The 26,125-nt window shown below is 37.8% G+C and overlaps 1 protein-coding gene across 1 annotated transcript in view; it reads right to left on the bottom strand.

Moving 5' to 3' along the window:
• Positions 1–5,197: 5,197 nt before the first annotated feature.
• LOC122558914 (5'-nucleotidase domain-containing protein 2-like) overlaps positions 5,198–26,125 on the bottom strand; it is a 32,752-nt gene continuing 11,824 nt past the window's right edge. The window contains exons 2-10 of the mRNA XM_043707862.1: positions 23,701–23,885; positions 22,144–22,218; positions 18,350–18,405; positions 17,320–17,413; positions 10,736–10,864; positions 9,246–9,306; positions 7,556–7,658; positions 5,991–6,092; positions 5,198–5,369 (exon numbers count right to left, since the gene is read on the bottom strand). Coding sequence (XP_043563797.1) covers positions 5,213–5,369; positions 5,991–6,092; positions 7,556–7,658; positions 9,246–9,306; positions 10,736–10,864; positions 17,320–17,413; positions 18,350–18,405; positions 22,144–22,218; positions 23,701–23,885 — 962 coding nt within the window. The 3' untranslated portion in view covers positions 5,198–5,212. The remainder of the gene's footprint in view (positions 5,370–5,990; positions 6,093–7,555; positions 7,659–9,245; positions 9,307–10,735; positions 10,865–17,319; positions 17,414–18,349; positions 18,406–22,143; positions 22,219–23,700; positions 23,886–26,125) is intronic.

Below are 26,125 nucleotides of genomic sequence, written 5' to 3'. Positions count from 1 at the left end.
GTCTACGTGGCTCCTGGAGTCTTACTGACGGTGAATACTGTGTAAGTTCACATTATGCTGGTAAAGAGAGTTAAAAGGGCCATATTGGATGGGGAGGAGCAAGAGGCCTTAAAACATTCTTGAAAAACCAGGATAAACTCTCAGAATCAAAGAGTGGACCTTCTAACTAACCTGCCTCAGCATTTCCTTCACACCATGTCTTCTTAGTATCAGCTAAGCCAGACCCCACCCCAGATATGCCATCACCTCCACCCCCTTCCAACCCATTGCGTACCAGAGCAAAAGTCTTATGACGATTAAGGGTACTTAACCAAGGCCAGTCCAGTAAGTTTAGAAATTGAGCCACCTGCCTCGATGACCTCAGAGGTTAACGTTTCAGAATTAGTTGACGGCACTTAGGATGAAGAGAAGGAAAAAATTTCTTCTGTAACTTGAAGGGCTGTAAAACTTCAAAATTCCCTGAGGGCTGTCAACAGATTTCAGATCTACAGGAATCTAAAGGTTACGGGGTGAAGGGCAGGAAAGTGGAGTGGAGACAGGTTAGCCAGAAATGGGGAAGCAGAAATCAAAAAAAAAGAGAGCCAAGACAAAACACCAAATTCTTTCACTGTCAGTCCAATGCCAAAAAAGTTTCCACTTTATGCTGCGACTGGTTTTACGTGGTCAGAGTAGGAATCTCCCAAAAATGCCTGTGAGAAAGTCCACCTATTTATATACGGTAGAATTCCATGCCCTAGAATAGATGCAATTAGATGGAAGCAGTGCCAGTTTCTATTTGCTGACACAGAAGCAGATGCAAATTCCAAAATGCTGAGACTGCCCAAAGTGCAGATTGCTGACATCGTTGGTAGGAAATTGATCGAAAGGGTATTTATATTGATGCTGTTAACAGTTGAAATCCTCTTCTGCAGTTGTGACACAGGTCACCTGCTGGAGTTTGGACAGGAGTAGGGTTGGAGAATTTAGGAAACAACTTTCCATCTGGTCATGCTGTCAGACATGCATTCATGTCACAAAGCACAAGCCCAGTGGTCATTAAATTTCAAATCAGTACAAATTGAAAGAGGCATTCAATGAAAAATAGACCTACAGTTCACCTGGAATCCTAGTTAAAAATGTAAACACAGCATCTAATATTACTGGCAAAATTAGAATACCTCTCTAATGGCATCATGACATTTTCAAAACATATACTCACCCAGAAATACTTTAGACTGCAATTTATTTTCTAACCCTGACTAAAGCATGGTACAACTAAAATTTACAGGAGCTGAGATTTGCAAAATATGAATGTTCACTGCAAGGATGGAGCTTAAATCAGCAGATGACTATTTAACAGGTAAACTAGATCAACAAGAAAAAAAAATTATAGTCTCATTTGAAAGTTACTTTAATGCCAATATGCAGATTTTTTTCAGTAACTATTATGTTGACAGTCTAAATAACTTGCTTCAATAAAAACTAGCAAGGTGACATAAGACAGGTTTTCAAAATAGGCTTTTAAGTCTATTATGCAACCTCAATTAAGAATCTTTTGTTACATTCTTGCAGTTTATGGCAACCACTGGAGGATGTTACCTAAATAACAATCTTTTTGATACCATATATGCATTTATGGTCCATGTATGCATTTTCCCATCTGATAACACAGATTGGCACTTAAAAGAATCTCATTTATTTCAAAAATGTCTCATTCACTGTTTACCTGGTTTCTAACTTCGAGGTAAATTATGCAAATTTAAAATCACATCAGTTTTGAAAACTCTAGAAATATATAGAACCCCAAATTTTCCTAGCACTGCCCTTTCACTATCAAAACAAAAATCCCATTTGCATTGAAATGATTTGCATGTCAATAGCAAGTAGTCTTTAACAGCAAAATGCCTCAACAAGCTAAAGATCCCTACTTTGTTAGAAATTCTACAGTTTGCTCCCTAAACAGATGTTTTGCCAATATTGATAGATTTCATTTATGTTTGTGAAGAAACTATTTGAAACTGTTACTGATCACGAGCAAGAGTACCAAGTTAGAAACTGGTTTCCTTTATTTCCCTTGCTTCTTGCTGGAATACAACAGGTCTCAGGCTTTCTGGCAACTCACTTAATTGGCCATGATTCAAATGCTTGTACAGTGCCTGCTATTCAAATACAGGCATCATGGCAATATCCTTTAGAAAGGCACAAGGCTAACTGAGGTTGTTGGTTGTTGATGACTGTCTCTGGTTTGCCATCATTAAGACATTGTTTACAAAAAAGGATTTTAATGAACTGATGATTTTTTTTTAAAAAAATTGTAGGCCTAAATGATCACTCATTCTTTTAACAACACAAAAGAAAAAGGGCTTGCATTTACAAAGTGCCTGGCAATAGCCCCAAAGTCTTGCAAGGGGCATCACAATCGGTGGATAACGCAGAAGCATAGCTTTAGTGGAGGCAGATCTTGTGTACAGCAATGTCCGACAACACCAGTGAGATAACGACCATTTAATTTGTATCTTGGTGTTCAGTGAGGGCTAAATATGGCTATGAAAACAGAGAGAACTGCCCTGCTCCACTCTGGTGTAGGAGAAATAATTCTTGGTTCTATTTCAGAGAGGGACACAGCTATGGTCAGATTACCTGAACCTGCAATTCAGTTTTTAATCTAACGTTGGAAGAATTTTTTTTTAAAAAAAGTCACCAGATACCAGTCAAATAAACCTCATGTACTAAAAAAAATACCCAAAAAAATACATCCTACAATTTTCACTTAACTATGGGAAACATTCTGTCAGGATTTACTGCTTTGCTGAAATGAGTGAGCTGGGTTCAGAAACCCAAGCAGCTGTTCCACTCCCGCACCATACAAAGCACAGATTGTACTTTGATAAAATGTGAAGTCAATCCCATGAACAAATGGGTGAAAAAGGGTGTGAGCTATAGGGAGGCGCCGAATAGGCTAGGGCCTTTTTCCATGGAACATTGGAGACTGAGGGGTGACCTTATAGAGATTAAGGTCATGAGAGGCATGGATTGGGTAAATAATCTTTATCCTGGGGTGGGGGTGGGGGGGTGAAGTCCACAACTAGAGGACATAGGTTTAGGGCGAGGGGGTAAAGGTTAAAAAAGGGACCTAAAAAAAGGTGCAACTTTTTCATGCAGAGGGTGGTGCAGATATGGAGTGAGCTGCCAGATGAAGTGGTGGAGGTTGGTAAAATTACATCTAAAAAGGCATCTGGATGGGTGCGGAAATAGGAAGGGTTTAAGCAGGATATGGGCCAAGTGCTGGCAAATGGGACTAGATTAAATTTAGGATATCTGGTCGGCATGGACGAGTTGGACTGAAGGGTCTGTTTCCATACTGTACCTCTGACTCTAGAATAATTTTCAAACTCACTTCAATTTCAAAGTGGCACCATTGAGAAAATTATGCATATTATTCTTGGATGTTAGAATGACAGCAGTCATATTCAACAAATACACTAAAACTCAAATTACAACAAACTCAAATGGTCACTTAATTACAAAACATGATTAAACAGCAATCTTGAAAATTATGCAAATCTACTGAACTATTTAAAAGAGCAAGAGTAGCAAATAAAGTAGAAGTAGTACATTTGTTATAAACAACTTGTATTTATATACAGCCTTTAAATGGATTAACATCATCCCAAGCTGCTTCACAACAGCATTATAAAGCAAAACATGCACCAAGTCACATAGGCAGACGGCCAATGCTTGAAGAGCTAGTCCTTGAGGAAAGTAAGATAGAAAGCTAAATAAACTTAAAGGAAAGGTTTGCATAGTTGTGGGTGTAGGCAGCTGAAAACATGGCCACCAATTATGGACAATTAAAAATCAGAGAGACAGAGACATTCACGATACCAGAATTAGAGTGCAGGTATCTTGGAAAGTTGTTGGGTCATGGGAGATTAGAGTTAGGGAAGAGGGCAGGCAAAGAAGAATTTTAAAAATCAAGGCACAGCTTAATTAGGAGCCAGTACAGGTTAACAAGCACAGGGCAACGGTTGAATGCTATTTAGTGCAAATTAGGACACAGGAAGCAGAACTGTATTTGCCCTGAAATTAACAGGATGGAATGTTGGATACTGTCCACAAAAGTGTAATAAAATAGTCAAAGTCAAGGTTAAAATACAGATGTGGATGATGGTTTCAGAAACCAGAGAAACAGTGGAGATATTACAGAAGTGAAAAGACCAGCTGTGCAATACTGTAAATATGGTTGAAAGCTCAATTTTGAATCAAGGTATGAAATTGAGATTCCAAAAAAGAGTCTGGTTCAGTCTCAGACAGTTGCCAGGAATACTGATGAAAATGGTGCCTATGGGAGAAATTTTTAGCTGAAAACAGTTTCTGCTTATCCAGGTCTGATTATCAACCTGAAAACAGACTGTGGAGGGGTGTAGAGCGAGGTCGTGGTGAGGTAAAACTGGGCATCACCACACATGTGGAAGCTGATGTGTTCTCCGATGCTGCTACCAAGGGGCACCATACAGGCGAGAACTAGAATAAATTCAATGATAAATCCTTGGGACAAAGTTAACAGTGAAGGTAATACAGTAAATAATCGAATTTTCCTTTCTGACGGAAAACACTATAGAAAGGATTAAACTCATTTACAAAGGAGTTTATTACCCATAAGTTACCTCCATAACTCAAGAATCCAGTAAACTATACATTCAACTACAGAGGAACTGCGATTATCTGGCTTTCAATGATCCGAACATCGGATTATCTGGCAAGATCGCAAAGTCCTGATGCTTGGCTAAACTATATTATCTAGCATTCAATTAACCAAATGAATTACTCCCCAGTGTTCTCTGTATTTAAAAATAAAGCAATTTCCTGCAGTATTTTTGCTGTATATTTGTTCTTTTGTGGATTAAGGATAGAAATGCACAATGTAAAAAAATCCATCTAATCATTAGCTGGAAAGTTTGATTTTTTTTAAAAATGTGTTTCAGTTTTACACTCTTGGTTTTAGTCATCCAAAATGTTCAACATGGTAAATAAGTTAACTATGGTCAGGTAGTGAAACATAATTCGTTAGATAAATTTTCCTCTCTCCAATTTTATTTTCTGACTGAAATTACAAACTAAAAAAAAACCATGTCACAAAAACAGATAAACCTATATTTCTTCTGCTTACAAAAGCTGCTTTAGAAATCAGCTCAAGTACAAAGCTGATTTTGCTAAACCATGCTGCACAACATCAGAAAATAGATTGCAGGAATGCCATGCAGATCAAAATGCTATAACTATTTAAGCACGGATCAATTGCTCTGACCTGTTTATACATCTTTCCTTTTTCTAGTCTGTTGATCTTATCCCACTGCAGTACACCAGTATCATCCAATCTTCTGAAAGGCCTAGGAAATAAAACAGATCATTACTCAGTCACTAATTAGAAAGTCTGAGAGTCTTAATAACAGAGGCAACCCTAAAAAGTAGTCAGATATAAAATCATTGACAAAATGCATGCTTATACTATGGTCTTAATTTCAGCAAAGTATTTTCTTCTCAATTTTGTGAAGGCGGCTTGTTTGATTCATTCCATGTTTACCTCTCAGCCCCCTTGGCCCACAGGCCTTATTCCTGATGAAGAGCTTATGCTCAAAACGTCAACTCTCCTGCTCCTCGGATACTGTCTGACTGGCTGTGCTTTTCCAGCGCCACACTCTGACTCTTACCTTATTTCACAGAAGAAAGCCACATGAATAGAACTGAAACTAATGAGTAGAGAGATGCACATTACAGAACATATTACTATTCTGTCCACCAGGGTTTTAAATCGATCTATAACTTTAGGATCACAAGTAATTCCACTTTACTTCCAATGCCTCTCTATGCACACAACTATTCCATTAAAAAGGCTGACACAAGTCAGATATTTTCTGAACACTGACTTTCGTGGAAAATCATGAAGAGTTGCAAATTGCAACTATTCCTTATTATTTTCTTTTCCCTTCATACTTACAAAAGCTACTTACTTGCGTTTATCCGTAAAGAAACTTGGCTTATCAGCTTGGACGATCACCAAGTCAAAGAGATCCCGCCAGTCCTTTCCTACCATGTATTTCATTCCTTTATCACTGTAAAAAGTACATGTGAAAGATATTTGTGCAATACTTGAACATATTGCCACACTGATGTTCATTAAGAAAACCAGACCAATCCTGACAGATGGGTGGATGACAGGGTGATGCACCAGATTTAATTTCTTTTTATTTTTCTGTTGCAGCTTGGTACAACGGAGAAGCTAACTTGGCCATTTTAGTTATCAGGCAGCATACATAGGATGAAAAACAACAGTTTTTGCCCCCATTTCAATTTAAAATACTTAGATTCTATAAATCTACCACAAATTCAGAAGTACACCTCAAATCTAAAGATTTGTCATTCATCCCCTTCACCAAGCTGCTCAGAGAAGCAGAACAAAGGTCTAGTGGGAGTTCTCTTTAATAGGTCACCCCTTTTATAAAAAGCTGTAACTTTGTGATATAAAGTTGAGAAGTTGAGTAAAAAAAAGGCAATTCTAATATCACCTAGCATCCCTGAAATAGATAATCTCTTTCTTCTGTTATGACCAGGAAAGGAGTGGGAAAAATCAGTTCTCATCTTTTTGACAACTCCTTGGTGGGTTGCAACAATTTTTAAAATTTCTTTTGTGCTGCTAAACAAAACAGTTTGCTAGAAAATGAAAAAAGGTAAAAGAAGAAACAAATTGTATTACCAACTAACCCAGAGAAAAAAAAGTCACACACTCTAAACACTAACCCATTCTTTCTCCATTGATGAGGCCAGACTAGGCTGTGTTTCTAGCATTTTCCATTTTTATTTCAGCTTTCCAAATCCCACAGTGCTCTGCTTTTGCAGCTTCCCAGAGAGCTGGCTAACACACCAAAATAATGGTGTCAATTCCTTGGGTTAGACGCCTCCAGAGTAATGTGACCAAAATGGTATTTACAAACTTTACTAGAGAAGAACAAAATTCCAGACACAAGTGTGTTCCCACAATGAAACCCCACCAAGTCCAATAGAGAGATAAATTCTGGTGGGGTTCTCCATACCAGGGATTCCATTACCTTTGAAATGAGCATTTGAAGCAACTTAATTATTGGGTAATGTACTTATTTCCTTCTAAAGTAACTTCTCAGGAATGTCACCAACAGATAAAACTTTAATTTTTCATTCATACTAAACTGGTGAACATAAAAACAAAAAAAGTGTGGAAGCTATCGTGTTAAAACATCTGACCGACTAACTGCTGTACTTAATTTTTGAACCTCATTTAAAAGTCTTGTTTTTCCCTCAATACTGAGCCATCTGTTGCTGACCACTGAGGAAAGACACTGGTTCTAAACTGAATCCAGTTTTTAGCCTGATCATTCATAATTTCTAGCTGTGTTGTGGAACTCATTTCGTATCATACTCAGACTCATGTGATCTTGGTATATAACTCTGGTTCAGGAGGAGAGCAATGGCATCTTGGAAAAAGGATGATTGCAACAGCTAAAAATAATACAAAGCTTAGATAACCAAAATTACCACTTACACAAAGTTGAAAGGACTATTGGTTATAAGAAAGAGCTTTTTTCCATTATTAACCAGCCGGTTTAGGACAGCGTATATTTCATCACCATGAAGGATGTACTTCTCTGAATGGGAAGGAAAGGAATCATTACTCTATTTCAATACTAATAGAGTTTGAATTGATTCAAAAACAAATTCTTGATGCACCTTCTCAATTAGCATTTTACTGACACCATTAGGTTGAGACAGTTCACCTTTTTGGTGAAACTCACCTATTATTTTCTCAAATCAGTCTAATTAAAAGATTATGGTTTTCCCCCTCCATTATTTAACAAACCTGAAAAAATATTAACTCAGCAAACAAATGACTGATGACCATACAGCTGGGAAGGATGTGGGAAAGAAATTACAGGGGTTTAATTATAGGAACATGGCAACATACATTATGGAGGTCACCTTGAAGAGTGATACTGGGCTGGATTTTCATGGAGTTTAGGAGAATCCCAAGACCTTAAAATGGAGGAGAGGACCTGGGTACAGTAGGCTTGGCCCCTTTTCAACAGGGGACAGTTGTTGAAGTGCGCATTAGGGAATTGCAACATCTGCTGGACCAGTAAAACGGAATGCCGAGAACAAACATCAGATGTTCACTCCAGGAATGGTCTGAACCAGCACTGTGTCCCACAACTGCATAGGATAAATAAAATGCTCAGAAGCCAGATAAAGAAATGTGAAATTGTCAAACTGATAAAAAGAATTTAAATCTCTTGTTCTTTAAATTTTAATACAAAAAGATAATACAAAATTTATATCTGTTTGCAAAAAAAAAAAACAGTAGTTCCACTAGCTCATTATTGACAGCCCTCAGGTTTAATTTTCTGTTAGCATTGGTACTCTGACTGCTTCTACCTCCTATCAGTAGGACAGTTTTGGCAGCAGGGAGGCTGTGAAGTCTGTTTTATCGGCACTTACATGAGGCTCTGCTGTCTTTGACGTGGCCTTATGAATACAAACTTCCTTTTTTCCAAAGCTATAGTGTAGTTACAGGGATCAGTGCATGGTGGAAACTCAGTTGGCATAGAGTATGCAAGGGAAAAAGCTAGTGGGTGGGGTGTGTCTGGGTTGGCACTCAATAGGCAGATGGGCTATGGAGGATTTGGATGGAGTGCAGGGGGGGTGTAGTTATAGTACAGTGCGTCAGAGACCATGATTGGAAAAGGATGGCACTTGAGGAGTGGATTAGTAAGGGCAGAAGGACATCACTTTTATTGCAACTGGTTGAAGTCCTGCAGCATCAAGCCGCTTCAGCAGCTGGCAGCAATGTGCCACCTCTGAACCTTTCCCAGGTTGGCTGTCCTGACTCCACCATACAAGTGCCCAACTCCACAATGAAAACTTTGACAACCAAAAAAAAGAAACAACCAGACATGGACATGCAAAACCAGGAGCTTTCCCCAACTCCCACTAACAGCCTCAAAAGATGAAAATCCAGCCCAAATCAGACACACACACACACACACGCACACACTTATGCAGTGAACATGTTAATGAATTAGCTTGATCACTGAAGATGAATTGCTTATTCTTTAGATCAGCAGGATCTTAAAATGGTAAATTTGCACACTTAAATCGCATAATTGAGCATCTCGCATCAGAGATAGCTAATTTTCTCTCGGAGACTAGAAATATAGTACTAAATATTAGTGACTCACCTAGGTCCTGTTCAATCCAATTGTACATCATTCCTTTAACATGGACACTAGTTACAGCATCCTGAAGGAAAAGACAGGAGGGAGGGAACAAGGAAGTAGTTGTAAATTAAGGTTTTTATATTAAAAAAAAATTGTCTCCATAAAATTTTTGTTGTTCCTATCCAGTAGTAATTAGTGCTTTAGGAAATGCAGTACACCCATAAAAAGATTGTTCTTCAGGATGTAAAATCACACTTGCAAAACTTCTGCATTTCCACATCTTAGTTCAAGTTCTCTTTCCTAACTGTATGTATTTATGGATTCACCAAGTGGGTGGAATGGATAATGTCTTTGCCCCTTTTATTAAGGAAACACCTCGGGCTACATTTCGGATGAACTACTGCAGATTGCAAGACTCAACTGATGGCAGCCAGCCTCACAAAATGGGGCTGTGCAATCAAATCTAAATCCACTCTGGCAGTAGCTTAGGCTTTTGGATGGGAGCACTCAATTAGGAACACCATGGAAAAACACTCCAGTTTGTTGCAGCTTCTCACGATGCCTTTTTTGCATGCTTTAGAATATTTACTAGAGAAATTTCAGTGTGTGTAAATCATCTCAACAACTTCAAATAAAACCAAACAGTATTTGACAAGATAGGCTGATATAAATCAAAATGGGATTTGAAGTAAAACTGAAATGTGGAAGCACTATGCAATCACTGATTCCCAGGAATTAGATCTCTGCATTGCCTCAGATCTGACCGGACTTCCTAGAGAGGTTAACATTTGACTGTTCTACACAACTACCACAAGACATAGAAGCAGAATTTGGTCCATCAAGTCTGCTCTGCCATTCAATCATGGCTGATACATTTTTCAACCCCATTTTCCTGCTTTCTCCCAATAACTCTAATCCCCTTACCAATCAAGAACACCTCTCGTCTAAAATACACTTGAGTTGACCAATACTACCTAGTCTGATGTACAATCCACCCAATGTAGAATCTATAAGGTCTAAGAGTCACTGAAATGAAAATAGAACAACTGCAAATATAACACTGTTTGCTACCTCAGAGTTAAACAGTAACAGACTATAAATAGAATTTATTTTGGCTTCTATCTAGTGATAACTTTCGATTATTGACCTGCAAGTGAAGCACTGCTCTGTTGAGATGCAGTGTTAAATTTATCTAAACTTGTTGGGTTTATTTTGCTGCCACGAGAAACAGAAATCTGATGTTTAAGTTCAACCATGCAGAAGGGTTATATACGTACCTGGTGTATTATTAAGTGACAATGGAGGCTTTATAATGAAAAGCCTATCTTTATCAAATTTCACCTTTACAAAAGAACAAATTGCACAGAAAAGCTAATCTCTTCTAGTGTTTGCAGTTACAAACAAACATCCAAGTAGCATTGGTTGCCCTATTAAGTTAAAGTGTTAAGTTTCCTGGCAAGTCCCAATTATTATTGTGATGCAGATTAACCTGGAGTGAGGTTTGAACTTACGCTCACATCTCTGAAGAGATGAACCGGATCATATTCGATGTTGTTTTTAATGAAGTAGTCATTCACACAAGAAAGAAGGGTCATTTCAGGAAGAGAAAAAACATCCATGAACTGTTTCATAGTAGGACCCTAAAAAGTATAAAAACATAGATGTACATCAAAACAGAAAAATGTTCAAAGCTCCTGAGAATATTAGACTATTCAACATTTTTCCCCAAGATAAAAAGTGCTTTTACGATTAACTCATTGGACAAGAAAAGGGGTGCTAGAAGCCTAAGTTACACAGAACTGTGCCTGCTACAAACCCACCAGTCACTATTTTGACAAGGGCCTTTATAAGGGTGATTTAGATACTGTATGGGAACCCTATGATATACACTGGCAAAAATCAGTTTTAAAACAGATAGAGAGCAATCCACCTCATCTTCATGATCAACTTCATCTTTGCTCAAAACTGAACAACCCAATTTTTGATTTAAACATATTACTCTCCAATTTAATATAAAATTCTATCTTTATTACCTCACTTCAAGGGAGAACACCTTACAACATGATTACTAATTCATTCTGTCTCATTGCACAAGATCTAAAATAGTTCAAATAAAACAAAAGAACTGTGGATACTGGAGATCTGAAACAAAAACTGCTGGGAAACTCAGCAGTTTTGGCAGCACCTGTGGAGAGAAAGCAGAGTTAAGTATTTCTAGTTAAGTGACTCTTCATCAGAACTCAGACCGCAGAACAGTTCTGATGACTATTCAATCCCAAGTCTTTCATGATTATTGCATTGCTTTCATTTCATGCTCTAAATGATTTATACTCTGTCCAACACCAATGATCATTAAATACTCCCACCAATAGTTTTTGTCCATTATAATTTCTTTGCTCCACCCATTGATACTCTATATCTTGATTTGCTTGGCTATTTACTTGTTTTCTTCTGCCTTCATCTCATCGTTTAAATATTAGGGCTACTCTGTCTATGTTGTATATGCTTGTCAAATAAGTCAAGAAACTTGAAGCATTTAGTTTCCAATCTGTATTTTCCCTGCAATCAAAAGTAGTGTTACTGGATCAAACTCCATTGTCTCCACTTTTAGCATTAATTTGCCCATTTATATTTCCCTATCTGTAATTGCCCAGCGGATGGTTAAGAGTCTGGAGTCACATGTAGGCCAGACCAGATAATAGTGGTAGATTTCCTTACCTAAAAGCAAATTAGTGAACCACTCTGTTTTCTGAAGTCAATGACCAGTTCCTTCAGTTTGCTAATGTTGAGGAGAGATTATTATTGTTACACCACATCACGTTTTTGCTGTGTTCTGGCTCATCATTGTAGGCTGGATCACAAACAGCAGTAGTGGCATCAGCAACCTCGTAGATGGAGTTAGGATAAAATTTAGTCCCACAGACAAGAGTGTACAGGGAGCATAGTAAGAGGTTGAGTATACAGTCTTGTGGGGCAATTGACTGTGGTCACATGGTCACCATTAGGCTGGATTTTCATTCCAGGTATTCAGTAAATTGAAATTGCACCACCTGTCATGGTGGATTTGAACCCATGACCCTAGAAGTTAACCTATATCTCTGGATTACCATTCCTGTGACAACAGGACTGTACCACCATCTCTCCCCGATCACACAAATGACATTTATTCATAATGAAAGGAAGTTAGAGAGTCTTTACTTTGGTTGTGATTTTGTTTTATATTCTAGAATAGGCACAAGGTCTGACAGATTTTCAAGCATGCTTGAACAAAAACTCAAACTTCTCAATGAGGATGTCTCATGTATAACTGATCTTTTTGGCAATAATTTGCAAGTTGGATCAAACTAGACTTCAGTTACCATTTCTCTTCATTTTAAAGACAGAGTTCTATGATAATCATCACCACGGGAGTCCCACAAGGCTGTATACTCAGCCCCTTACTTTGCTCCCTGTACACATGACTGTGGGGCCAAATTTTATCATAACTCCAAGGTCGCTGATAACACCACCGTTGTAGGCCAGATCGCAAACAATGGATGAGCCAGAACACAGCAAAGAGATGACATGGTGTAATCTCTCCCTCAACATCAGCAAACTGAAGGAGCTGGTCATTGACTTCAGGATGCAGAGTGGAGGGCACACCCTTGTCTACATCACTGGTGCTGAGGTGAAGATAGTTGAGAGTGTCAAGTTCCTAAGAATGATGATCACCAATCAGTCCTGATTCACCCACACTGATGCAATGGAGAAGAAGCAGGACAAGAACGGATGGAGGACGATGAGGACAATACCACCAACACCACTTCCTCAGGAGGCTAAAGAAATTCAACAGGTCTGTAAAGACTCTTACCAATTTTTATAGATGCACTATAGAAAGCATCATTGCTTGATATGGCAACTGCTCTGCCCAGGAACATGAGAAACTACAGAGAGTTGTGAACATAGCCCAATCCATCATGCAAAACAACCTTCCATCTATTGACTCCATCTATACTGCCCACTGCCTCAGGAAAACAGCCAACATAGTCAGGGGACCCCGGACACCTTGGTTATCATCTCTTCCATCGGGCAGAAGATACAAAAAGGCTTAACACAAATGTTCCCTGCTGTAGCTAAGCTTCTGAATGGACCTCTCATTTTAAACTTAATATTGATCTCTCTTTGTATCCCTCGCTCTGTTCTATTACCCTAATGCACTTTGTATGGCATGATCTGACTGTATTGCACAAAACAAAATTCTTTGCTGTACCCAGGTACATGCAACAATAATCAATCAAAACAATTGAATTGAAGGAGACAAAACACCATTACATCGAATCCAGTTTACATGAAACCCAAAGGAATCAACTCATGTTTAATCTAAATTTCAACATCCACTCCATTTAGTGGATATTTGCCAATCAGTTGGCATGAATACCAATGTCCAGATTCCACTTTAAAGCGCAGAAATACCTGGTAACCTGCTTTTCTTGGAAAATAGCTCATCTTTAACATCTGTCCCTATTCACAAATTGTCTCTGAACTCCCTTCTACACACATGCTCAACAGCTGCTGAAGATTATAGTAATGTAGACCTTTACGAAGTCTATTCTCTGTAACAACGAATGAGTATGACCTTGTGTGGGAACACAATGTTCCATATTTAAACTTTACATGTAAACATACTGGTAATTACTGGTTCACAAAATTGTGACATATTTTTAAAAAATATATTTTGTGAAAACACCAGATGATAAATAAGCCCAGGTCTACAAAGCTGAAAAAAAAACCTGGTGACGTCCAAGCTGCCAAAATGTTTATTACAACTGCTATTTACAGCTGAGCATTCTGTTTGAATCTACTCTGGCTGCCAGGAAATGTCAGAGACTGAGGACAAAATAATGGTCTGCTGTTCAACAAAGCACTTGGTCTGTAGTGGTGAAGTAGCTTGTTTTCTCTTCTTCCTTTTCCACCTAGACAAGAACCCAATCTCAGCCAGGTCAAAAACAGGAAAAATAAGGTATAGAAGCTGAACATCTACCTGCTCAGCAACAGAAAAACAAAATCAATATAGATTAGTCTCTCTAATTGGTCTAAATAATGACAGCATTGACTGGACTGCAATTCTTCTCTCCCTACTACAACAGTCTTATCAAATCATAAAAGCATGAAACAGAGGACTGGATTCAAATAGAATGGGGAGAATGTGTTTTATTAAAAGAAAGCAAGAGCAGTACACAAAAACATTGCGCGTGCAGTCAGAAAGGTTATCAACACTTTCTAATTTTCATCTCAGCTATTAAAGTAGTACATGTCCAAATGCTGCAAGACCCGGGCAATATCCAGGCTTGGGCTGAAAACTGGAAAGTAACATTCACGTCACAGAAATATCAAGCAATCACCATCTGCAATAAGACAGCATCTAGTCATTGCCTCTTGATGTTCAATGGCTTTACCAATCACCAAACTCCCCCACTTAACATCCTGGGGGGTTACCATTGAACAGAAATTCAACTGGACATACCACATAAACAGTGACTACAAAAGCAGGGCAGAAGCTAGAAATACTGTGGCCAGTAACTCAATTCCTGACTCCAAAACCTGTCCACTATCTACAAAGGCACAAGACAGGGGTGTGATGCAATATTCCCCACTTGCCTGGATTAATTGGGGGAGGTGATACCCTAATTGTATGATCACTAGACCATGAATCCAGAGACCCACTTAATCTTTTGACGACCTGGGGTGGAAGTCCATCTCAACAGCCAGTAGAATTTGAATTCAATTAAAACTAAATCTGGAATGACGACTGTGAATCTATTGCTGATTGTCAGAAAAAAAAAACCCATCTGGTTCACTAACATCCTTCAGAGAAGGAAAGTACTGTTCTTACCTGGTCTGACCTAGATCAATTGCAATGCTGTTGACTCTTAACTGCCCTTAAGGATGGGCCCAGTCAGTCAATAATACCCACATCCCATGAATGAAGCTTGATAGCATTCAGGACAAAACAGCCAATTTAGTTGGCACTATATCCGCTTCCTCCACCACTGACACGGAGGCTGTAGTACATAAAATCTACAAGATACACTTTAGGAACTCAGAAGCTCCTTATGTAGCACCTTCCAAACCTATCACCATTCCCATCTAGAAAAGATAAAAGGGTAGCAGTGCATAGAATATCACCAGCTGCAAGTTCTCCTCCAAGCCATTTATCACACTGATTATGATAACATATTTGTTGATTGTCATTAGGTCAAGATGGAATCCCCTCCCGAATGGCATTGTGGGTCTATCTATAGCTGTTAAAGGCAGCAACTCACCACCATTTTCTCAAGGGCAACAAGAGACAGGCAATAAATGAAGGCCCAGCCAGCACTGCCCACTTCCAAGCGTGAATGAAAAAAAAAAAATCAGACACCAATGATTGCAATGTGCTGTTACATTTTCTCATTCTCTTACAACAGGCTGAAGTTTCTTGAATGAAACTGGTGCTTGAAATTACAGTCTCACAATACAGAGCATTCTTAGAACATTATGAATGTATTTCTAGTTTTCAGGAGAACTTGAAGTTGAAACAAGTTGGAGGAAGTCCTTCTCTATTATGACCTCCCACTTTCAACCTATTTCTGTTTATTAAATTAGTTTCAAATCATCTAAGCAGCCAATGATTTTCTTGTGGAACTCTGCCTCAGCAGACACCAAATGGGCCCTTCATAGGTCTTCCATAAACCCAGAGTCCTTTTGGAGACAAAGGGTGATTAGTATATTGATTAAACATCTGGTGCATAGGTTTTACACCTCAAGAATTTGAGGCAGCTGGTGTCTTGGAGTTGGAATGACTCATTCAATTTGATTCTACCCTTAGATTAGATTCAGCAAATCGCATGGAACCAGTTTGGAATGTTCCATTTGATGGTGATAGGGAGAGTGGTTTCAATTCACACAAGAGATCAGATGACCCTCATGCAGCAATCTGTTATAGCATTTTGTGTTCCATTTTAAAATATTTTTTAAAAAGTTTACACTTCAGAATTTACTGAGCAACAACATTACTAAAAATGGAAACATGATAAAATGGTGCAAACAAGTGAAATTTTAATCATAGGCCTTATCAAACATCGCAACGATGAACTACACTCTAAACTTGCAGAGGAAATGTTTTTCCAAGTAGTCTTAGTCCAATCTTTCCTACTGTAGCAATTGTTTTTATATTAACCAGCACCTATGAGACCAGGTGTGTGCATCAGTTGATTAAATATCCGAGATAATCAATGTAAAAATACACATTAAGTAATAGAAACAGTACAGGAGGAACACAATTATTTATGCTACAAGTATAAATAATGCAACTTTGCCTTAAATAAAAATTACCAGGGACAGACAGGCATCTCACTCGCACCCTCAACTGATTATCAGACATCACGGTATTTAAGGAGAAATGGCCTCGAATTCAATCACCAGTTGATATTTTGTGTGGCAGTTTGATTAATATATTTACATAGAGGTAAATAAACTATAATAATTGGACAGAATACAATAAACTTTCAGTATTAGAGGTAAATAAGTTTGTTTTAACAGGCGCTCTCAACCTGAAAAGTTTGCTGTACTACATTTTGCCAGGATAACTACTGGAGACAAGCAGGAGGCTGAAAGAACAAACAGCAAGCCAGGCAGCATTAGGAGAGGTTAATGTTTTGGGTGTAACCCTTCTTCAGAGGGTTACACCCAAAATGTTGACTTCTCCACCTCCTGATGCTACCTGGCTTGCTGCATTCTTCCAACCTCCTGCTCAGCTACCTTGGATTCCAGCATCTGCGGTTTTTTTTGTCTCTAACCAAGGATAGAGAATGGGCCAAGGCAGCAGGTACTCCTCGGCCTTCATTCAATAATTTCTCACTTGGTCACAGTGCCAAGCTCTGGAATTTTCCCCCACTTCACTGTTGGTCCAATCTTTTCCTCATCTTTGAATAAAAAAATGCAACAGAAATCAGAAGCTCGCGTACAAGGTAAAATGGAGAAGAAGCAGAATCTACATTCTACTGCTTAATAATGAAATTTTTGCATATAATCACTGAGTTTTTTTTTTAAAAAATGATTACATAAAAAAGGTTACCTTGCCATAGAAATCACTCATTCTGTGTAAAGGAACATGTTGAGTGCCATCATACATTTGAAACACTTCCTCATCTGGTACTGGACTGAGTCCTCTGTAGGCAAGTACAAACCAAATTCATTAATTCTAAAAATTATAAAAGCATTTTGTCAAGGAAATAAATATGAAGGTGAAAGTTTAAGAGTAAAAAGCAGGCCAAATAAATGCCATTTTTAAATAAAAACCGAATATTTCTGCCATCAATGGATAATTAGATAAAATTTTCATCATTACTTTTCCAAGAGTTAAATAAGAACAGATTTTTTTTTTAAAAAGTTCAATAAATTTTCATAATAATGAACATTTTGTTAATTTTTTAAAAATTTATTCAAGGAGTACAGATGTCACTTAATGCAACATTTATTGCCCCATCCAAATGCCCAGTTAAAAGTCAATCATGTTGCTGTGGGTCTGCAGTCACATGTAGGTCAGACCAGGCAATGGGGGCAGATTTCCTTCCCTAAACAAAGAACTTACAACAATGTAACTGGTTAAATGGTTGCCATTAAGCCAGTTTTTTACCGAATTAAATTTTAACTATCATGGTGGGATTTGAACCATACCTCCAGAATATCAACTTGGGGTTACAGATTACTAGTCCAATTACATTATCATTATACTACTGCCTGTTGCTCATGATGCTGATATACCAAAAATATTTTTTATATAAAAGGAAATACACATTAAATGACTGTAATCCAACATGAGCATTTTCACTTTTGGTGCACAAGCTGCCAATCTCATAAGAGAAAGATAAGCAAGGCCAATACATTCTATACAAATAGACTTATTACCACCAAGTCTAACTATGTTTAACATAAAACTTCAACATAAACTTCACACAAGTATTCCAAACAAGGTACTTAGCCATTACAACGAAACTTCTCCAAGTTTTCATGCAAGCGTGCCTAATCTTGGATTTAAATGCCTTGATAGACTGGTATTCTTCCTGCATAATTAAGTGTGTGTTAAGTATTGTAGAACATCATACCTGTACACAGTTCCTAACTGGACATAGTGGAAAGCATCAATCTTCATTAGGAATCCCTGCCAAAGAAAACAATATTTATTCACGTGCTGAACTAGTAACATCAGTGTGATAACCCTTCAAGGCCCATGGGGAATCATTCATTAACCTTCTTGTGGAGTCTGTTGGTAAAGGGCAATGGCTTCCTATGTTGGAACTCATCATCTGAGCCCTTTACAAAGCAGACTATGAAGGACTTTGTGGTGTAGTGATAGTGTCCCTACCCCCTTGCCCCCCAAACCAGGAGGGCCAGGTTCAAATCCCACCTGCTCCAGGCATAGTAATAGGTAACTTAAAAAAAGTCACATTGCTTTGATGTTGCAAAGTCATTCATTCAGTCATGGGAGATTGTATTTCTGTGTATAAAGCAAAAAAAAAAAAGGACAAAACAGATGGAGGCGAGGTTGTATGGTGCAGTGGTAGTTTCCCTGATTCAGACCCAGGAAGCTGGGGTTCAAATCACACCTATTCCAGAGATGTGTAATAATTGCAAAGTAGGATTTACATTGAAAAGTTGTCAAGTTTATTCAGCTCGAAGATTACCTAACAATGAATTTGCAATATTTACAAAAATGTATTAATGGAGAGCAGACCATATGGTAAAGCAATGGTTTCTATTGTTTGAGATCAGTTTGAAATACAGAGGTACATTCATACCTTTTTTAAAAAAAAAATCATCTTGGTTATGATAGGATGCCTTCTCTATGGTTTCCTTTGGATAGGTTAGCTTGCCATTAAGCCATCAATGTGCCAATCTTTGAAAGAGCTGAGGAATGGCAAGAGGTTGCCTGTGTTTCTGGTATACAAATAATCACTTGGCAGTACAGAATTGATGAGATGAAAAGCTTTGAAAGGAAGTCACCTTTTCAAGCAATTTTCAGCTGTCCTTGTTCATGTCCTTTTTTTAAAAAAGCAATCATCATATGCAGTTTGAATTTTTAAAAAGTCAAGGAGGCCACTGGCTCATTTTCTATAAAGGCAATAATCAATTAATTCAAACAAGCCACATTTCAATAGTTCAGTTCTGTGATTCTAGGTATGTGATTTGTATTTTAAAATACCTTTTAATTTAGAATTTGGAGTTTGAACTAGTGGCAAGTGGGTTTTGGTCAGTGTATGAAGGGCTAATAATTAATATGTCAATCTTTTTACAACCATGATTTAAAATCAGTATGCATCAGAGAGCAGCTGGTTGGGATACTCCTGGAGTGATAAAATTATGTTGATATATTAAAAAATCCCATTATTAATCAGAGTGGAATCGTTTTAAAAACATAATTTAAGCTTGCTACTGGTTCAATAGAAGCAAAAAATTTTGATTTGGAAAAACAGAGTCTGGAAGGCCTTTGGGGGAATGTTTGTAAAAGTCCTGTCTCGGGTAAGATGTAGGAACAATTCCTCCTGGAGAAATGAGATAGGTTCTCTCAATGTAATGGTTCTAATTTGAAATTTCCAGATCAGAAGGGGTTTATCTGAAGTTAAGAAAGTTTATGAATAGTCAAGGGATTGGCTCAAGGTCTCAAGACCAGGAATTCTAAACTTATCAGTTTGGTAGTAAAAGGGAACTCTCTCCTACTTTTACAGTTCTCATATTGGTGATAGAAAGATTTGGTGCCAGGAACAGATGGGATTTCATCTTTGTGTTTCAAAATCTTTGAAGAGCGGCAGCCCCTATAAGCTGGGGAAGGCAAAGTTTTGTAAATTGGTTCAATTAAACTGCACATGAACAATAAAACATGGTCATGTTTAGCAGACGGGAATAATCACCTATCGAGCCAAGTCACTGGGGTAGCCATCTCTGGGATGTGGAAGTTCAAAAGGTTTCACTGGTCACTCAGTCTAAATAGCCTTATCAAGACTGGAACACTGACAGTCAGCAGAGTATAGCAAGGGGAGGCTGGTGGAACCATTACAGCATGTTAAACTGTACACACGTTAGACTCCTGAAGGAGTGGAAGGATGGATGGCAGACCAGTGGCAGTATCTGGAGAAACAGAGAGCAAAGGAACGGAATAAATGCATCCCCATTCTCATGGCTCCAGCTTGGATGAGACAGTCATGGAGTGGCAGCGGCAGAGGACTGTAATCAAAACCCCAGAGCATGTTTCAGAAACTCTAACCAATGTCAAGTATATTCAATGTTTCAAAAAGGTACCAGAGTGTGACAACACTGTATAAACATGTGAAAAAAAACAAACACTTTTCACTATTTATACGTGACAATAAATCTAAAAACAATTGGAGTTATATGCAAATAGCTTGACTTGCTGCAATGTTTTGTTATCTTCATTTCTGTTGCCTAATAAACTTCTGTTTTGCTTTTAAACTGTAATCTCAGCATTTTGGCTTATTTCAGCAGAAGACCACCATACAGATTTTTCAAAAAAGTAATCCATCAGGCCAGAGTACAGTCTGGGATCAGGTTTGTTCAGTAGTAACATGAGCTGGGATCACAACAATTCATGCCCAAAATATTTACATTAAAAAGGAAGCAATAGAAAATGTTAAAACTCCTTACAACAATATGCACACCTATAAAAATTATATATTTCACAAAAACTGGATTGCTGGTTTACAGTTGGTCTCAATTTACTGGTGTAGTCTGTCTTAAAAGTAATAAAGATGCACAAGTAGTAAATGAGACAGGAGGATTCAATCCACACCAAAAAGGGAACTTACGATTATGGCTCTGGACAACAGTGTTATGTAAACAGACAACAGACAAGGTATTCTTCCAAGTCACCTAATCCACCTAAAAATTGACATTTTGGTTAACCATCACTGAACAGGTTATCATTTCTTTTCATGCAGCGTATGGTTGATCTATTTTGTGGCTCTTCTGTAGATAAAAGTGTGTCTACTGCACCACAGCTGACCACACATCTCCTGAAAAAGGAATAAGTCAGGACATATGGTGTTTCTATGGTCAAGATCAAACTTTCAGCCTGTAAATTCATATAAGAAACAAAACAGAATGGATGCAATTCACAGAATGGATTACAGAGACATTACATAAGCTTCCAAATGAAATAGTTAAGCCTCAGTCACAGCAGATCCCAACATACGGAGACTGAGAAACAGATTCTGTTTAATAGAGTCTACATGTGAACCTACCTCTTCAAAATATTTCAGACCCAATTAAAGAGTTTAATTAATAAAAGAAAACTTGGATTAGAAACAGAAAGAGACCACAAATATATAAATAGAGGGAAATAAATAAAAAACTGAGCTAAGATGAAATAATGGAATAGAGAGAAGAAATGAGAAACAATGCAAGATGGACAGAGGTAAAATAAAGGGGAAAACCAAAAAAAAAAAAGAGGGAATGCATTTAGCCAGACTAAGAAATTGAGAGAAGACAAAGACGGAACAGGGAGTGGAAAATAGGACAGGGAACGACAAATGCAAGAGAAAAATTGAACAATAGCATACAATCCAGACTTTAAGCTAATTGGTAAAATGAAAAGAATGTTAAAGAGCAATTAGAGCATGTAAATTTTGTTTTGCTCCTCATTTGGACTGGCTAGCCTTGCACTCCTATATACACATACTCAACTCGATGGGGTATTATCTTCATGAATTAGGCTTCTGAATTCTATTAGGAGTTGGTGAACTATGTATGAATATGTTCATACGGTATGACATGCAAGTAAGATAATTACATTTGGTTTGGAAGACTACATTATGCATTTGTTAGCATACAATAAAGACTTGTTAATGAAAACATTCAATTTCAAAAATAGGAAGTTGCATTTTACCTTCCGTACATCATAATGAAGGCCTCTGATAGCAAAGTTAGTTTGGTATTCATAGTTCTTTATTCCTTCTGGATACTAAAATGAATAATGGAGATAAATACAAGGTTCAAAGCCTCCAAACAAACAAACAAACAAACAAACAAACAAACATTCAGCACAACACCATCATTTGCTTCATATTAGAAACTGAAGCATTTTTCTTTGGGTTTCAGAGGAGAGCACACAGCTTTGTTTGTCAGCGTTAAAAGCTTTTTAGTGTAACAATTTAGGTGCTTTATAATTAAATGCTTTAAGCCTACATTTGCTAAAAAGTAGCAAATCAATTTTAGCCAGTTGCTACTCTGTAGCAGAAGCACTGTACAACTAACGTAATAACCATCATTAGGGGGCCACCTCTAGCCACTAATTATTCTCCACATTGATCAATGGGAAATTATGCCTGACTACAATGGTGTCTTTATTCAATGCTCAAATTGAAGAGGCTTAAAAAAAATAATCAAGCATTATAGAAAGCAATTGTAAGCAAAAGTTAAAAAAATCTCAAGATACACATCTTCATATTAGAAAGACAGATTAATGATTCAGGTTTTTGCTTTTATATACAGTTGGAGATTATGGTTGGCCTTCCCTTTAGAAGTTTGAGTAGAAATCTATTTATTCAGAATAGTCAGAAATATCCTGCTTAAAAGTCTGCTGCTGTGTCTGACCTACCTGCTAGCCTAATATGCACCAATCAACCTCATCGTGCCATGGCCAAATACCTCAACTTCCCCCCCCCCCCCTCCCACTCCGCCAAGGCCATGCAGGTCCTGGGCCTCAAATCGCCACTCATATACTGCCTGACGCCTTGAGGAAGTACACCTCATCTTCTGCCTCTGAATCCTCCAAGCCCATAGCATCATTGTGGATTTCACCAGTTTCCTCATTTCCCCTCCCACCACCTTATCCCAGACGCAACCTGCGAACTCAGCACTGCCCTCATGACCTGTCCATCTTCCTTCCCACCTCCATCTACTTATCGCACTCAGTTATCTCATCCTCAGCCACAACCCCCTCCCATTTATCTCACCACCCCCTCTGCTCACAGCCTCATTCCGGATGACGGCTTTTGCCGAAACATCGGCTCTCCTGCTCCTCTGATGCTGCCTGACCTGCTGTGCTTTTCCAGCACCACACTCTCTACTCCAATCTCCAGCATCTGCAGTCTTCATTTTCGCCTACCCTAATCTCCCAGTTCACTTCAGCTAACTCCATTTTCATGCTCACATTAGGACATCTTCGACCCTCTTCCCTCTTTCAAAACAAATCAGTATGTAAGCTTCGAACGTACTGCAGTGGCTGCTACCTAGGGATGAAAGATCAAGTCAAATTCAATTTCATTTGTTATAACCCTGGATAATTCAGTTTTAATAGTAAGCATATGTACCATAAAACAAAAACCAAAGTGTCTAATTTCCACTATCTATTAACATGATTCATTATTTTATGAGTCAAATGTAATTTTAATAGCATGGAGCTTGAAGAATTTCTGTAATTATTTTTAAAAGCAGCAAGTACCTTATATTGATCAACAAGTATTTCTCGTGCTGTATTGAAGATCATTGTGTGCAGCAAATTGGAATACTGCGCCAGAGTATAATCATAATCAAATCCATAAATTTCAATGTTCCCTAAATTAACCTCATTATTGGAATAGATGTTTGCAGGATTGAGGAGGTTGCAAATTCCTGGGGGAATGAGTTCTAGAAAAAAAAAGGTTACAACAAATTAATTATGAAATTCTAAACAATTAAAACTGTAGCATTCTACTTTCATATAGTAAAATATCAGAACTATCACATCTCCAAAGTTACAAGGGTGAAAAAAAAATTCTGTTAAATAGCCAATCCTATTAGCTTAGAATAAAGTAAAAGTCGCGTTAGGTACCAAATGAGAAAAGTGACCAACAGAAAACCAAAAACCATACAAACATCTCTTCCTTTTTCTAAAAAGGAATTTACCTTTTACAAAATCAGCAACCACAAAGTTACTAGTCAAACCACCAAATATTTTAAGCTGGTTTCTCTTCTTCACAAATAATCACTAGGTACAGCGAAGGTTAAATGAGCATGTTAAAATGGTGCTTTGTGAATATTAAAGTATTTTAACTGTATTACATTGCTGCAATACGTTTTCTGCATTATAATGATACGCAAGATGGAGGAGGACTTCAGAACAGAGGTAACAGGGGTAGCTGTAGACCATGTGTCTGAGCCTGCTATGTCATCCAATAAAATCATGTCTGATCTCCTGCCTCAAATCTAGCTTCTTGCCCATTCCCACTAACCCTGGATTATCTGAAACACCAAAAAGTCTATGCGAAAACCCCAACGTGTTCAGTGATACTTTCTCAAGAGCAATTAAGAATGGGCAGCAAATGGTGATCTAGCCACCAATGCTCATAACCGGAGAAAAGTAATTTTTTTTAAAAAGCATCTACATGTATCTGGGTTAGAGAATGCCTAAAAATTCCAAGCGAAGAACTCTCATTTGAATCCAAAAATTTATGAATCCTTATTCCAGAGGTTCTGCCCCCATTTTCCAGTAAATAAAAGCAAAATCCTGCACTTGCTGGCATTTTGAAATTAAAACAAAAAAAAAAGAGAAACTCAGTAAAGCTGGTGCTTAACAGAGACAGAAAAACAGTTAATGTTTCAAGACCAGTATGACTTCCCCTAATGCTACTTTTATCCTGTCAAACCTCTATTCAGAATACTGTTTGTTTATTTCAATGAGAGGACTTCTCATTCTTTTAAATTCCAGAGTCGAGACAGTCAATTTAAATCAGCCCCTCACCATCTGCTGATTTGCACAGCCCACGAACCAGTTCAGTACAGTAGACATTTACTGTCCTCAAGGCAAGAACACCCTTCCTTAGGAGGTTAACATTGCTCAAAGGACTCTATGTATTTTCTGACAAAATATTCGAGTCACGAATGATCTTTCATGCTGACCTTACATGAAAAATGTTTTGAATATTTTATTTCCCATTGCATCATTCAACATATTTATTCACTCAAATCTTCCCTCAATGTAAATTGTTTTTGTTGAGTATAAGTTTTTCAGAACTTAAACATGAAACCCTCAAAACAGAAATTTTATGATGATTACTTCCAAATATTTTTCACTGAGATTACAAATTAAATACCAGATAAAAATTTGCTTTATTCTCTAGTTGTTCTACAATGTATTGCAGGAGTAGCTGTCATGGAATCATGGAATTTAAATAAACTAATCCTTATTTCAATTTCTCCAGCCTGTAAGAAGATTGTTTTCTTTTTCTTTCCAACTTTCATTAATTCTTGCTAATGCTCAGTCTAACAGATGAAAAACACTAATAGGAGTAGCCTTGAGAAACCAGCGCAGACGTGCTTTCTGAAACTTATCATTCCTGATTTGCAGCTCCTCAGATTCTACTTCCTGGGGTTCTGAACCAAGCCCTTTCTCACTGCATCTTAAATGTTGTCATCCTTCATTACTAGAGCTACTCATCCTCCATTTCATTCTCCCAGACTTTGAAATCTTGTGCATTTTGCAATCTTTATTTTCCAACCTCAATTACCTTTTAACCACGTTATGGTAATGTCAATAGATAAAAGTTACATTCTAGGTTACAACAACCAGCATGTAAAACCATGGCAGATGAAACCATGAACTGTTGCAACTTTTACATCATTGCAAATTTTCCACTTGCAATTTCAATGTCATGGATAGTTATAGAATATAGAACATAGAACAGTACAGCACAGAACAGGCCCTTCAGCCCACGATGTTGTGCTGATCATTAAGGTAAACCTAATGTACGAACCCTCAAATTTCTGTGACCATATGCATGTCCAGCAGTCTCTTAAATATCCCCAATGACCTAACTTCCACAACTGCTGCTGGCAACACATTCACGGTGGCACAGTGGTTAGCACTGCTGCCTCACAGTGCCAGAGAT

This window comes from Chiloscyllium plagiosum, chromosome 18 (genome assembly GCF_004010195.1).
Source record: "Chiloscyllium plagiosum isolate BGI_BamShark_2017 chromosome 18, ASM401019v2, whole genome shotgun sequence".
Classification (NCBI taxonomy): domain Eukaryota; kingdom Metazoa; phylum Chordata; class Chondrichthyes; order Orectolobiformes; family Hemiscylliidae; genus Chiloscyllium; species Chiloscyllium plagiosum.
This window is presented reverse-complemented; position numbering and strand designations above follow the sequence as displayed.